At 39.3% G+C, this 14,611-nt stretch overlaps 1 protein-coding gene across 2 annotated transcripts in view; it reads left to right on the plus strand.

Annotated features, from left to right (window-relative positions):
* The window catches only part of lrp6 (low density lipoprotein receptor-related protein 6), a 72,512-nt gene that overhangs the window by 52,161 nt on the left and 5,740 nt on the right, over window positions 1-14,611 (plus strand). For both annotated transcript variants that reach the window (XM_088644725.1, XM_088644726.1), the window contains exons 13-22: window positions 917-1,119; window positions 1,276-1,487; window positions 1,881-2,071; window positions 5,267-5,476; window positions 5,847-5,972; window positions 6,460-6,696; window positions 11,829-11,939; window positions 12,661-12,891; window positions 13,455-13,591; window positions 14,186-14,283. In XM_088644725.1, the coding sequence (XP_088500851.1) occupies window positions 917-1,119; window positions 1,276-1,487; window positions 1,881-2,071; window positions 5,267-5,476; window positions 5,847-5,972; window positions 6,460-6,696; window positions 11,829-11,939; window positions 12,661-12,891; window positions 13,455-13,591; window positions 14,186-14,283 (1,756 nt within the window). The remainder of the gene's footprint in view (window positions 1-916; window positions 1,120-1,275; window positions 1,488-1,880; window positions 2,072-5,266; window positions 5,477-5,846; window positions 5,973-6,459; window positions 6,697-11,828; window positions 11,940-12,660; window positions 12,892-13,454; window positions 13,592-14,185; window positions 14,284-14,611) is intronic.

A 14,611-nucleotide genomic window follows, 5' to 3' on the forward strand; every position in this document is an offset into this window, starting at 1 on the left:
AAGTTGTGGCAGGTCCAGTGATCTTGTTGCGTGTAGTATGTTGGCCGCTATTTTTCTGTTCTCATAGTACTGCAGGAATCAGTCTTCACTTAAGGGCACTGTCAAGTCAGATTAGGTAAAAGTCTTAATACAATAGCCACTATATGTTTTAGATTAGTTTTAGTCATTCGGTTTCTTTGCTTTTTAACATCTTTTCCATTTTGTTCAGCAAGACTGTAAACATTTTTAATTATCTAGATTTATTTTACCTGAATATGTGGGTATTTCTTGGCTTTTCTATGTAGATTTAATTGACTACTTTAAGTAAATATTTTCATTTTACTGTGTAAATATGCTGCTGTTTATATCTACTTTTATATAATAGGAACAGAGTGACTGTTTTTCATTTAAATGAGAAGACAGACTTCATTTTTTTCTTTATAAGCCAGTGTGGTTTCTACAGTTTTTGCCAACTTGGCAAGAGTTGAAAAAAATGAAGCTGAGTTTAAACATAACTAGATCCATCTCCATATTTGACTCTGTGAAAATACATTTTAAATTATTTAGAGACTCTTCTTCTGGAGTTTATAGCATGTGTTTGTAAGTATGTGTACTATTGAGTTTGTAGTGGGCTATACATTTTAAAGAAAGTGAAATACTGCCCCTCTATGAAAAGAATTAATAAAGGCAAAAGTACTTTTCATAAATCAAATAGATGGTTTTATCACATAAGTGTAATGTGTTTTTCTGTTGGTTGCATGTTGACATTGGTGAGGTTAACTTTGGTCTCTGTGGTTCTGTATGCCCCGAAGGTCTTTGTTTTTTGTAGCGATACAGCTTCATCTCATCAAGATCTCGTTGCCATCCTTATTTTTTGCGGTGCCTGCACTCCATTCCTTTAGAAGCCACTCACGGTTTCTGTCCATTGTTCTTCTAGCCCCTACATCATTCCTCCTCTTCAGCCAGAAAACTGCTATCAATCGGATGGTGATAGATGAACAGCAGAGTCCTGACATTATCCTGCCCATCCACAGTCTACGCAACGTGCGAGCCATCGATTATGATCCTCTGGACAAACATCTTTACTGGATAGATTCCAAGCAGAATGTCATTCGGAGAGCGCAGGAAGATGGTAACCAGGTATAGCCAGTTAGTGAGCTTTGTGACTTAGTCTTGCAAGATGTTACATGTGCTTCAACATTCTGATGAAAGTGTCTGAAGCCATTTCTTCATGCATTCACTTGCTTTTAGCTGAAATGTCGTCCTATATAATTTATGGGTTCTTTCTCTTCTCAGAGTATGACAGTCGTGTCCAGCGCAGTGACCAGTCACGGTCTTGGCATGCAGCCCCACGACTTAAGCATTGACATTTATAGCCGTTTCATCTACTGGACCAATGAGATCACCAATGTGATCAATGTTACCCGCACGGATGGGCGGAGGGTGGGCGTGGTTCTGCGTGGCGAACAAGACAGGCCCAGGGCCATCGTTGTCAACCCAGAAAGAGGGTAGGTTTTTGTTTCTGCTAGCCAAGCCTGTAGTCTTTTATATGCCCACACTGAGCCGCTCATTTCACTCAACTCAAATTTTCCAGCAGCTGTTGTTTGAAATTCATTGTTACATAGTGTGTAATTGTAAATGAACTCCATCCTGGTGCATGTCTTTTCTTTCCCTTTGACATCTGTGTAGTAAATGATTCTTCTTATTGAGAATGTTATTTCTCACTCAGTTTGTCAAGCTGTAGGTCTAAAATTCCCTGCAGTCCAATTAGACAGTTACATATTAAAACGTAATACCCCTTGGAACCTTTCTAACATTGACATTTATAAACATGGAATAAACCTTTACCCGTGGATTTCTTGTAATTTCTGAACAGTGTTTCTTGCTTTTGATTTTGTCAGGTACATGTACTTCACAAACCTGCAAGACAGGTCCCCAAGAATTGAACGTGCAGCCTTGGATGGGACTGAAAGGGAGGTGTTGTTCTTCACGGGTCTAGGGAAGCCGGTTGCCTTGGCCATAGACAATGAACTGGGCAAGCTGTTCTGGGTGGACTCAGACCTACGCCGCATCGAGAGCAGTGACCTATCAGGTACGTCCATGAGATCTGCACGGTTGTTCAGGGTAAAGGAGCACCATTGGACCAGACAATTAAGGTGGTCCTATGACCAAAAACAATATCCCTGCTTTTGTTTTTGTTTGTACTGCTTTTCATGGAAAATTTGACCAACCACCTGCCCAAGCAAGTTTCTAGGTAAGTTGTTCGATGTTTAACAAAAACAAAGAAACCCTACGGAGTTACTTGGTAATTAATTCCCTTGCAGTGTCTGATGCTGAAACTTCAGAAAACTGTGCATGTTCTGAACTTGGATTTTACTCTAATACAGAAACTATCTCTGAATGTTCTGCAAAACAGTCATGAGGCACATTGTCTCTGGTCTGTAGCCTCCCGGACTCTAGTTGGCTCTGTCAGTTGTTTGCAAGTTTGAGGGCTTGAACCCAGAGTTAGTGAAATATTCTGAATCGGGCACGAAAGTAGAGCTTTAGATTTTCTGAACAGATTGCTTGAGTACTCAATCACGCATTTGTGGTCTCCCATACTTTGTCTATATGTAGTGTGATAAAGGTATGGATGTGGAGGATTTTCTTAACCGTCGAGTTGCAAGTTGGAAATTTCTTATTTTTCCACTTATTCAGCTTTGCATCCTACTAATTTAAGTGTCAAGTAGGCACCATTTTATATTTAAAGTCTTTCTGAAGTATACTCCAATCACTCTTTCAGCAGTGGTTTGAATTGGTTGCACATTCTATACATATCAGGACAAATCGGGTTATCTGTCAATTTCATGATTATATAAAGCTAACTCATTTGTCTGCCATTGTAGAGTACACTCCATGCACTGAGAGTGATTGACTAAAGGATTACTCTAGGACTTGGATTTCAAAGGACGCAAACCCCATAAGATCCAATAGTTTCACTTTTATAATGCTTTTTTTGGAGTTTCCATACTTAAATAAGGGGGCCTGAAGCACGGGTCTTCCTTTCAGGACTAAAAAGATTAATTTTGCTTAAACTGTCAGTGGAGGATTAGAAAAATCAAATCATGTAACACCAATAAGGTGTTTGGTGACCATATTTGCACACAGTATTCTAAAGATGTTTTGGTAGCATGCTGGACATTTAGGCATAATATTTACAATATGTATACTAACATTTTACCTTTATTGTTGCTTCCCCACCCTACAAATGAATGGCTTAGGCTTTTCATAGGTTTATTCTTTGTTGAATGTTTCCCAATTAGAATTTTTATACTCTCTGCACGGAACTCTGCACTTCTCTACAGTAATTGTTACCCACAAAGTATTTTGGAATTGTGTAAATCTTACTGAATTTCCTTTGATGCTTCAGCTCCAGTGTTAATCCTCCTTTTTGACTATACCAGAATCTAGTTAATACAATCTAATCTCAGCAGTGATCTTAATAAAGAACCCTGTGGTACTCATCACCCTAATTTGAGCATTCACCCCTTATTTGTACTGTTTTCTGTTCGTTAAATCGGTTTTCAATTCAATGGCCGTGCATGAGTTTGATTGTCTAATACTTAAACCTTCTGAATATCTAAACATACATTTGACCCTCTTGTTCTAATTATGATTCTAATTATGCTAATGTTATATAAATAAGTAAAACTTATTATTTAACTACTTGGGTCAGTTTTTTATGGATGGTGACATTTTCTAGTCAGTAAATAACATCACCTTTTGCTATACGTAATTAGACTTATGAATATTGCATTCATATTTACACAGATACATTAGTGGTTTTTGATTATTTAAGTCTAAAACTGTAATAGTAATAAACCAGTGTATGCATGGTATAATAAGACTGCAAATGGTTTTGTAATGCTATTGTACTTGCTTGATGTCTGAGACTTAAGTAAAACATTTCCCTTTATTTTTTTTAATTCTTAATTTCAAGGAACATTTTGTTTGAGCTTTGAAAAGTTCTGACTGTCTCAGTGTAAAGTGAAAAGCAAAACTGCTCCAGATTGTGTTTCTGTATCAGATAACCAGATTGTTTAGTATAATGGTTTAAATGCTCAAAACATTAGTTGCCCAAAACAAATTTGCTATACATTCTCCTATAGAACGTTTTTTTCCTCTAAAAACAAATTCTGAACACGGGTGTTTAGATTACTTTCAGTATTTAATTGAGAAATGCAGGAAATTCAAGACATCATGAAAAAAAGAGAATGCATTAGTCTATAAAAGGCATGGGTTTTGAAGTACACCCAATAAACCAGCTCCATTTATGTCTTGCTAGAAACCTCTTCAGCATATTCTAGTGGTTCTCCAGTGCTCTACTTACTCTGAAAGGAATTCTAACCATCTCAATAGGAGCAGGGGGCCTTCTGTGTAAAACAAACAGAGCGCTTAAACTATTAGAACTCAGAATCCATACAGATCAGAGCAGTTCATGTGGTAATGCATTGGACCACAAATAAAGTAGTTTCCCAATTAACCACAGGATATTGGCTCATGATCCCATTTCAGCTAAAATTAGATTGAAGTCTGTGATGTGAGCGGCTGTCATTAGCCTCTTTTAAATACGGCATATGTTTATGTTCCGCAGCACTGTAAATAGCAGCAGGGAGGATGTGGCATGTCGTTGCTTGACATGGAGAACACTTTTAGTTCAGGAAAGCTGTTTCATTTGGGTCTGTCTGCCTTCACTGGTGATAAACTCACACCCTGTGATTACGAGTTTGCCCAGTGTATGGTAACAGATGCCATATGCTTCCACCATTTTCTACAACTAAGAAACAGTACTTTGTATAAAAGAGAAAACGCACTTTATTTGGAAACTTAATAAAGTGTACTACACTGTACTACTGATCTGTACTAATTATTTTAAAGATATTCAATACCTGTTTTTTTCCCACAATACAAAATATAGCTGAGAATCTACTTTTAATTTGCTGATCAATTTTATTTCCTTGAGGTTTTACTCCCATTTCATTTGACATTTTGTGCCGGAGAAACTTTTAGCAGCGGGCAAATATACGAAGAACTTCAATGATGATTTTTTTTACTTTCTCTAAAACTAATCAGCCCACATATACATTGATGTTTGCATTCGTATTAAATACTGTAATAAATCAATGGGGAGTATGCAGCTGTATTTACTAAGTTAGAGTGAAACTGCCATTTAGAAAACTATCCATATAAATGCTCATCAGATGTTCAGCCCTTACAGTTTTTCTGTCCTTTTGTTTGATGCTTCCAGGTGCTGATCGGATTGTGATTGAGGACTCGAATATCCTGCAGCCCGTAGGCTTGACAGTCTTTGGAAACCACCTCTACTGGATCGACCGGCAGCAGCAGATGATAGAGAGGATTGACAAGGTCACCCGAGAAGGCCGCACCAAGATCCAGGCTCGCATTGCCTCTCTGAGTGACATCCATGCAGTCAGCGAGCTGGACATGAGGGAATACAGTAAGCACCTGCACACCAGGGGAGGTGGCAAGCTTCCTAAGGATGGGTGACCAGAGACCTGCCTGTGCTACACTACCGTACATCTGAGGATGCTGAAATGGTCACTTTGCTCTGCCTCTTGAGAAAATAGTTATTCTGTGCCCTGAAAAGAAAATCCAGTTTGACCATAATCTTTCGAGGGATAGGTCATTTGGTACATTATTTTATGCTTATTCAATTTTTTAGCAGCCATGAAGTCTGTGGTTTTCAAAATTGGTTGTCTTTGCTGAGATGAGTGACTGAGCTTTACTTTCAGAGCCAAGTTTCAGAGCTTTCCAGTTTCCTTTAAGTTCCGGGAGCAGTGATTTGAGTTAACGTTTTTTCATTTTAGGGAAGCATCCTTGTACTTTGGAGAATGGTGGCTGCTCACATATCTGCATTGTGAAAGGTGATGGTACCACACGGTGTTCTTGCCCTGTTCATCTGGTACTGCTGCCAGACGAACTCTCCTGTGGAGGTAAAATATTTCAGCCCGACTGATTTGATTCGGGGTGTTAGTGGGTAGAAGCAGGGGTTTGTGTTTTTTCCTCTCTAAAATGTTCACTACTGGCACTGGTGACCTTTTATATGTGACCCTAATAAATTGTAAAAAAAATTATTAAAAAGAGTCGTGTAGTTTGTGGATTTATGGGCTTTATGTAATTGCCTAAAATTCCTGAAATGATGGAAAACTTCTATATTGAAGTTATATCGGGGAGGCTTCAATACTAGAACTTATTCCTAGAGCATTTGTATAGCTTTAACATCTTAACAGTGAGTACAAGCACTGGTAACGTTTATTTCTTTGGATATTGTTTTCAACTTTCTTTGTAACAATTTTTCCTTCTAAGAACAAGCTCGGGTTGGAGAATTAAAAGAGAACTTTAAAAATCATGCATCTTAATATCATTGGGAATTGTGTAAGGGAATTTCAAAGGGTTGTGACAGGAAATTTTCTCGTTCAGAGCCTCCAACCTGCTCTCCGGAGCAGTTCTCTTGCTCTTCGGGGGACGTGGACTGTATCCCCCAGGCTTGGCGCTGTGATGGCTACCCGGAGTGCGATGATGGCAGCGATGAGGAGGACTGCCCCGTCTGCTCAGACACACAGTTCCAGTGCGATAGCCGGCAGTGCGTCGATATCATCATGCGCTGCAATGGAGAGATCAACTGCCAGGACAAGTCCGATGAGAACAAATGCGAAGGTACTGAACTGCCTCCAGAGATGGATTAATTCAGCAGGCTTAGGAGAGTGCCTGGACATTGGCACTAGGAGACACAATTGTAGCTGTGATCAAATTATGATTTGGATTGTTAAAACTAATAGTTTTTCTGTACATTTTACTTATTTTTACAAAAACCGTATAATGTTCTTTCACGTAAACACATTAACAAACCTTGTCGCTGACCAGAGGTCAGATGCTCATCTCCTCCCTTTGTGGGACGGGCCGGTCACCTTTTCTGGGCAAATGATCTGTCCGCATTCAGGGTCTTATTTTCTGGAATCTTGAAGCAGCCGTCTGTACAGAGCTTCTCTGAGGGCAGGCTCACCTTCATGAAGCACATGATCTCAATGCCAGGTGTTTCTGGGAGGTGCAGTCCAGGAACTGCGAGCTCTGGTTGTGGTGATAGTGCCAGCAGAGATTGCTTGATATGAATGTGCAGAGCGGAAGTGTGGGCTTAGTCTAGAAGATTCGGGCAGCACTCAAAGAGCACCATCCAGATAGCTGTCTGTTTGGAGTTTTCTGGTGATGACTCTATAGGTGAGGCTATTGTGTCTGGCCAGGATCTCCACCTAAGCCAGGTAGATCGACCCTACCACAAAGACATGGGTCTCACCCCCAGTCACGGGCGACTTGAAGATGGCCCAACTTGAGATACAGATAACTGGGGTGTAAGGTTGTTCCCAGCAACCCAAGGCTGGCTGGGTCCATAGGTGGTACAGAGAAGGTCTGGTATACGATGAAAGCATCTGCAGTGCACACCTCCAGAGAATAATAGCAAGAGTCCATACGACAACAGCCCTTGGCCAGACACTGGGCTAGAGAGGGGTTCACTGGACCACAGGGTACCTGCCGGCTTTGAGAATGCTGCAGTTCTCTTTTGGATCATGAGCCTAATTTCTCTGAATCCCAGAGCCACCCAATAGGGCATTTCCCATTCTGTGGATTAACTGCCTCCAGTTTCCTCCCTTCATCCTTGTGGGCTGTCACAGAACGGGGGGGGAGAGCCCAGCACTAAGATCAGACCTCCCTCTGAGTTGGATAGCTTCTGTGCCCTAGACGGACTCTACTTCTCCAGTCATGCTCCTGTTCTCCTTCTCATATCCACCCTCAAAGCCCTCGGCATAATTCCTCATAACAGCTTTGCTATCCCATCTGTGGGCAGGCATTGATCCAATACAGAAGAAGTTAAGAAGTCTAATATCAACTTATTTTGACAATGCAAATTTGGCAAGAATAGCAAGAAAAAAAAGCTTAACAGACTGGGCAGGATGAGACCGGACAGAGTGTAAATGTGAGGTATGAACAGGAAACTTTATGGTTACATTTAGTACAGTTTACGTATTACACATAAAATTTGTATGTATATATGATTGGGGGTTCTGAATTGGTGGATTAATTACTGGGAGATCTCCAAGTGAACAAAGATGCAGACAGAGGAATGCTGCGGCTCACAAGGAGGGACATTCTATCAATGACTGTCTGCCTAAAACATTGTTACAGTTATCTGCAGTGTCTTGTGCACAGTGTGAGCATGTATCTGAATTTGTCAGTGTGGACTTTGTAATTTTATTGATTTTCCACCAAGCTGGCAGGGTTGTTGAAATTAGTGTTCTTAAAACAATTGTGATGTGTTTTTAATGATGTTAAGAAATGACAATTTGGAGAGTGAAAGTTCCTTGGTTATCTTGTTGGTTAGGTCAGAGCCATTTATTATGTATTGTAGTTGGTGGTTTGCCAAATACTAATTGTAAAAAAGTGCTTTCAATCCTCCTTGAGTTTACTTTTTCTGTAAAGTGGTTAGTTTAATCCTAGGGTTTTTGTTTTTCGGGTAAAACTTACTTATTGAATCAATGAATGGAACCATGTAAAGGTGGGTTGAATTGGAATCATTGTCAACATTAATTTTAGGTAGGATTATCATTTTAACAGATGCTATTCTGCCAATTATAGAAAGAGACAAGTTCATCCAGCAGACTAGCCCATCTTGTATTTTTTAGCAGTGGGTCAAAAGTTAGTTGAAACAAGTCTGATGGCTTGGGGGAAATGTTGATGCCTAAATACCTTAGGTTAGAGAAAGAGATGGTTTTGAGCTGCAGCATTCCAGTTGTCAAAATCGTAGATTTTTTTAATAGAGTAATTAGATATTTCAGAAAATGTGTTTATGAGCTTGATGGCTTCCTGTAGAGAGGTGAGTCAACTCTAAAGTTGTCAGTAGGAATTTCCAATTTACTTTGTCAAAAGCCTTTTCTGTATCTAATGAGGCAGTAATTGTTTTCATTTTGTTGTTTCTTAATACGTTAAATCAGTCTATGCATATTGCTTTAAGAGTGTCTTCCTTTAATAAACCCAGTTTGGTCTGAATGGATTATGACTGGTGTGACATTCAATTTGGGTGGCTAATTCTTTACTAATAATTTTGACATCAGTATTAATAAGCGATAGAGGGCAATAACTAGAAAGTTGGGTTGGTTCTTTATCAGGTTTAAGGAGTACTGAGATAATAGCTGTATTAATTTCTGATCGTTTTTTTAAGTTTTATTTCACGAGTCATTCTGGCAAAATGGTGAAATTGTCAAAAATGTCTACAGAATTCAGCAGGGAATCTGTTTGATTCGGTTCATGGTCTGAAGTGTATAATGTGCTGTACAGAAAGTGTTATGTCTTGTGATGTTTGCATGGTATTCCCTGCTGAGTCCCTTATGGCAATGATTGATTTTTCTTCGTTTTAACTGGTCTGCCAAATACTTTCCTGATTTATTATGTTCAAAATGATCCTATCTGAGCCTCTGTAGTTGGAATTCTGTTATTTACAATATTTAAATTAAGTTTAGCTTTCCTTAATTCATTTTGAATTTGTTCAGTTGGATTATCAATTCTTTGATTTTTTTCTTCCAAATTGTTTACAAGTTTTTGGTTTTTTATGAGCTGAATATGATATAATTTTGCCCTCCGTACAACTTTGCCGGTTTCCCCAAAGTAAAATAGGTTAAATTTCTGGAGTATCATTTTCATGAAGGGTGCCCACTTTTTTAAAAATGTATTGAAGTCTTCATCTTTTAGCAGTGATGTATTAAATCAACATCTAGTAGTGGGTTGTTTAGATTGTTTACTATTTAACTTGTATGACACTGGGGCATGATTTGTATCCGAAATTTTGGATATAATTGAATTACCGGTGAGAAAAAGTCAATACGGGGAAAATGACTGATCGGGGGTGAGAAGTAGAATATTCTCTTGATGTTGGGTTCCTCAATAGCCAACTGTAGCCAAGACCAAAGTAATTCATGTGCTGTTTTAGTGTATTAGTGGAGAGCCAATTTCTTGAGTTACCTGAGGTACTTGATCTGTCCAATGCCAGATTGATAACAGCATTAAAATTGCCTCCTATTATAATTATTGAATGTGAAAGCTCGGTTAATGATTAGAAAAATGTATGAAAAATGAGGGGTCATTTTTTTAGCTCCAACTGTTTGCAATTGTGATGTTGTTAATGGAGGCACTAATTATGATGTAGGGACCTTTGGGGTCAGTAATGGTAGTTAGTGGTATTATTTTATCAAAATGGAGAGGCCTCTTTGCTTGGAATTGTAAGCTGCTGAAAATGTTTGATTGAATTGTGAGGATTTTAGTATTTGGTGCTCCAGTTTTACTAAATTAGTTTCTTGTATTAGACATGTCAGTCTGAAAATTAATGGAGTGAAAATCTTAACCCTTTTTACATTTGAACCAATACCATGGATGTTCCAGGTTACAAATATAAGTGATTGCATGGTTACTTTATTAAGATTTGATTTTTTTTAAATAAGTTTACATTTATGTGTGCATGCGATTGTGCTTGTATGAAGATGGCCGATATTTACCATTTTTAGAATCAGTATTCTCAACTCAGTTTTAACATTTAAAAAAATCTAAAGTTATTCTAGTCAAAAACATCCAACCCCACTTAATATCCATTTCCTCTCTTAATAGTGTTCCTCCTTCCATATTATAAAAAGTCTTACAACTATAAACATATCGCATATAAGAACATTGACCACAACTACAAACAAATCCCCATTATTGTTAAATACATGAATGAAGACAAAACACTGAAAAATATGCAGGACACAACAGGCAAGCAACAGGAACAGGGTTTGGACCAAGGTATATGGTAATTTAGGTTAAAGAGTTTGTGCTATAGAGTGCAGTATATTTTTTCTCTTTTTATTGCATTAAGCATTGCTTCTTCCTGTCTTGTTCAGCAGAATTTATGCTAACCAAGGGGTGACTTCTCTGTCACAGTAAAGCCGCCCATCCACATAGTTTATCCACCATGATAACTCCGTACTTCTCTCTTTCCAGCCATTTTCTTCTAATTTGGAACATTTTTTTGCATCTCTCTTGTATTTCATGAGGAAATTGGTCATTAAGGCCATAGTCTGTTCCTACCAGTTCCTCTCCCTTACTTTTAACGAGTTTTGTTTATAATTTTCAAACTTGGCAATAATAGGTCTGGGGCAATTGGTGTTGTTTGTGGATGAACTCTAATTTTTTCTTGATCATCTGATGGGTTTTTTGGGTATTCCTGAGAAGATTAGATTGTCGCACGTACTGCTGAACTGAATGTCAAAAATAATTTATCTCATTTCTTTTTCTTTCATTACAACATCCATTTGCGTCGTGAGAGTTTTAAGTGTTCTTTGGGTTTCCTTACAGAGCGATACAATTTATTCCTGACCATATTCCAGGCTATTTCTCAAGCCTATTGAGGACTGAATTACAGTAACAGTAATAACAGCCAAAACATCTAGCAGCACACTGCCACAGTGTTGAATTAGCCCCCTCTGTACTCTTGCTTCCCCTCACACAGCCATCTTGTTCCCCTTCTTTTCACTTTCTCTCTGTGAATATATATTCTAAGTACCAGTTGACATTTAACACTTATGCCAGAAAAGTGTGAAGGGAAATGTTTAAGGCAGGGTTGATGTATATCTACAGGTAAGAAGGCTCCACAGCTGAAACATTGCGTTTCTTCTCTTTTCAGCATGAAATAAACCTTTACCTGTTCCTTTGCAGCCTATGAATGCTGATGCAGCTACCTACTTGTCTTAACACCTATATTTTTTCTACAGTGCTTTGCCCAGTTGATCAGTTCATGTGCTCTAATGGACAATGCATTGGAAAACACAAGAAGTGTGACCACAACACCGACTGCACAGATAATTCAGACGAGCTTGGCTGTTGTAAGTAGTGTTTGAACATGGTGCGTGGAAATAGTCTACAAAAGGGTGTGCATTGTAATCTAAAAACACAAACTTAATTATATTTACAAAGGTGCCACTGTGTTCAAGCTCGCAGAGCGTGTGTGGGTATCACATAGTGTGTATTAGGACTGAACTTATTCTGAGCACCTTGGATACATCTGCATACAAACTTGTTCTTGTGTAAATGAACAATGACTGCTTGTAAAAGAGTACCAAAGGATCTGTTTTGAACTATATACAGTATAACCTACCTTCTCACACTTAAATGCAGATTAGTTTGTGTTTGGTTGTTGACGTTGGAAAACCAGGGCATGTGCATCTATATGATTAGTAAAATATGATATAGGACCATGTGCTATTCAGCTGTTGTGCATATTACAAAAGGAATATAGGATGGCTGTACTCCTATAATTTTATAAATTATAGTTCTGAGTAAGGTCTTCAGCAAGCCAGTTGATGACCGCTGCTCAGGATTGTTTTGGATCCCTGGTTGTCCTACCTTGCTGATTTGGACTGAAGATTCAAAGCATTCTGTACAGGTTTCTGCAGCCCTTTTGACTGTGAACTAAAACTGTTCACTCAGAGGCATTGGTAGAAAGTAGCAACATTGCTTGAGCACAGTTTTAATAATGGTAGTAGTGAAAGGTTTAGTGCTTCCGGGGGCTGGGAACCTCTTGTGATAGTCCATTTCTTCTTTTAGACCCTACAGAGGAGCCATCCCCTCAGCCCACAAACACCATCGGCTCCATCATTGGAGTGATCCTCGCACTGTTCGTCGTGGGAGCAATGTATTTTGTTTGCCAGCGGGTGCTATGCCCCCACATGAAGGATGATGGAGAAACAATGACCAATGACTTTGTCGTCCATGGAGCCTCCTCTGTGCCCCTGGGATATGTGCCACACCCTAATTCCCTGTCTGGATCATTGCCAGGTAGGTCTAAATGTTGTTCTGTGCCTCTCACGAGATGCAAGGAGAATGTTTCACGAGTGTAGATTCTTTAAAACAATTTAAATCTGAAGAGGTTATAGGCATGTCATTGCACATCTTGGTCTCTTATTGCCATATAAATTATAGGAACAATTCAACTGTGATGTTTACTTTAATGGAGGAATTTGGTTTATAAGTTAGCCCTGACTATGACAATTGTTAAATATACCAAATTTATGTAATTTGAATCGAATTAAATTATTTCGTATTAGAAACGTGTAATTTTTTATGGCCAGTTTGTCTGGTTCAAAGAGGGCCTGACCAGCAAGTGATAGGGGGGTGCTTCATGATCCATACTTTTCTCTTCTTGCAATTTAACATGAGTTAAAATAGGAATTGTTCATTCAGTGTTCAGAGAAGACAATGGGTGACAAAAGGTTTTGGTAATGTTGCAAGGCTGTGAGTGAATTCTGTTTATAGAAAGATGAAGATCTGAAGGAGTTATGGCCTTGTATCCAGCCCACTTTATGGACTGTTGATGTGGATTTGTCTTGGTCTTGTTTCAGGAATGTCAAGGGGGAAGTCCGTGATGAGCTCTCTCAGCATTATGGGGGGCAGCAGTGGTCCCCCTTATGACCGAGCCCATGTGACTGGGGCCTCATCAAGCAGCTCCTCCAGCACCAAAGGCACTTACTTCCCCCCGGTGAGTCATTCTTCCGCCGCCTCTTGCGGGTCGGAATGTGCGGAAAGTAAACTCGGCGTGGACCGAGGGGAGCACGAGCACAGACTGTGGAGCAAGGGAGCAGTGGCAAGTGAAAAGTGCAGCCAGTACCGTTATTCCTATGATTTGCAGCTCCTGCTCCGTCCCTGAGATCATAGTAGTTAACTGCACCATCAACCGTAGTGCATTATAGAAAGATGTTTCTTATAAGTACTAAAATAAATGTATTATATTAAATTTGGCTGCCACCTTTTTGCGACCTTTGTCTAGACTTTTGTTTTAAAATTATCTCTCAACTAGTAGTTCTAAGCGACATTGGGTTTTTTTAGCTCCATTGCTGGGTACCTACATAGCTGAGCGTAGCATATTGATCTATGTAACTTGTCTACATGCCTAAAAGCCTACCCCATGTGATAAATACTGGCCTACTTTGTATGTTGAAGCTGAACGTCATGCAGAGTACATTGCAACTAACATTGAGTATCATTTTGAAATTCTAATAGTGTAAATGAAGGACGATTCAAAGAACCCGTTGTCTTTCGTTTGAGTTATATCCACATGTTCTTCTTTCCTTAGATCCTGAACCCCCCTCCATCCCCCGCCACAGAGCGGTCACACTACACCCTGGAGTTTGGCTACTCTTCAAACAGCCCTTCTACCCACCGGTCATACAGGTACCAGACACTGCTTGTATGCCACAGCCCACACAAAGGCCATGTTCGACTCTGTAGGATTGACATCTGCTGGTGTTAAGATGTTTCATTTAAACCTAAATTTGAACATCTGTATCCTAGTGCACTGTATCCTAGTGCTGCCATTCAATCTGAAACATAGTCTACAAAGCTGTTGATAGTTCAAATGGTATTTGTGGATTAGTGTACTCCTTGGTACACAACTTTTCAACCCCGAGAGTTGAATTTCAGTGCCGCTTTTGGTTATAAGAGCATAAGAAAAGCTACGAACAAGAGGAGGCCACTTAGCTCTTCCAGCCCACTTTTAGTA

Source organism: Lepisosteus platostomus, chromosome 9 (genome assembly GCF_059453375.1).
Source record: "Lepisosteus platostomus isolate fLepPlt1 chromosome 9, fLepPlt1.hap1, whole genome shotgun sequence".
Lineage (NCBI taxonomy): Eukaryota > Metazoa > Chordata > Actinopteri > Semionotiformes > Lepisosteidae > Lepisosteus > Lepisosteus platostomus.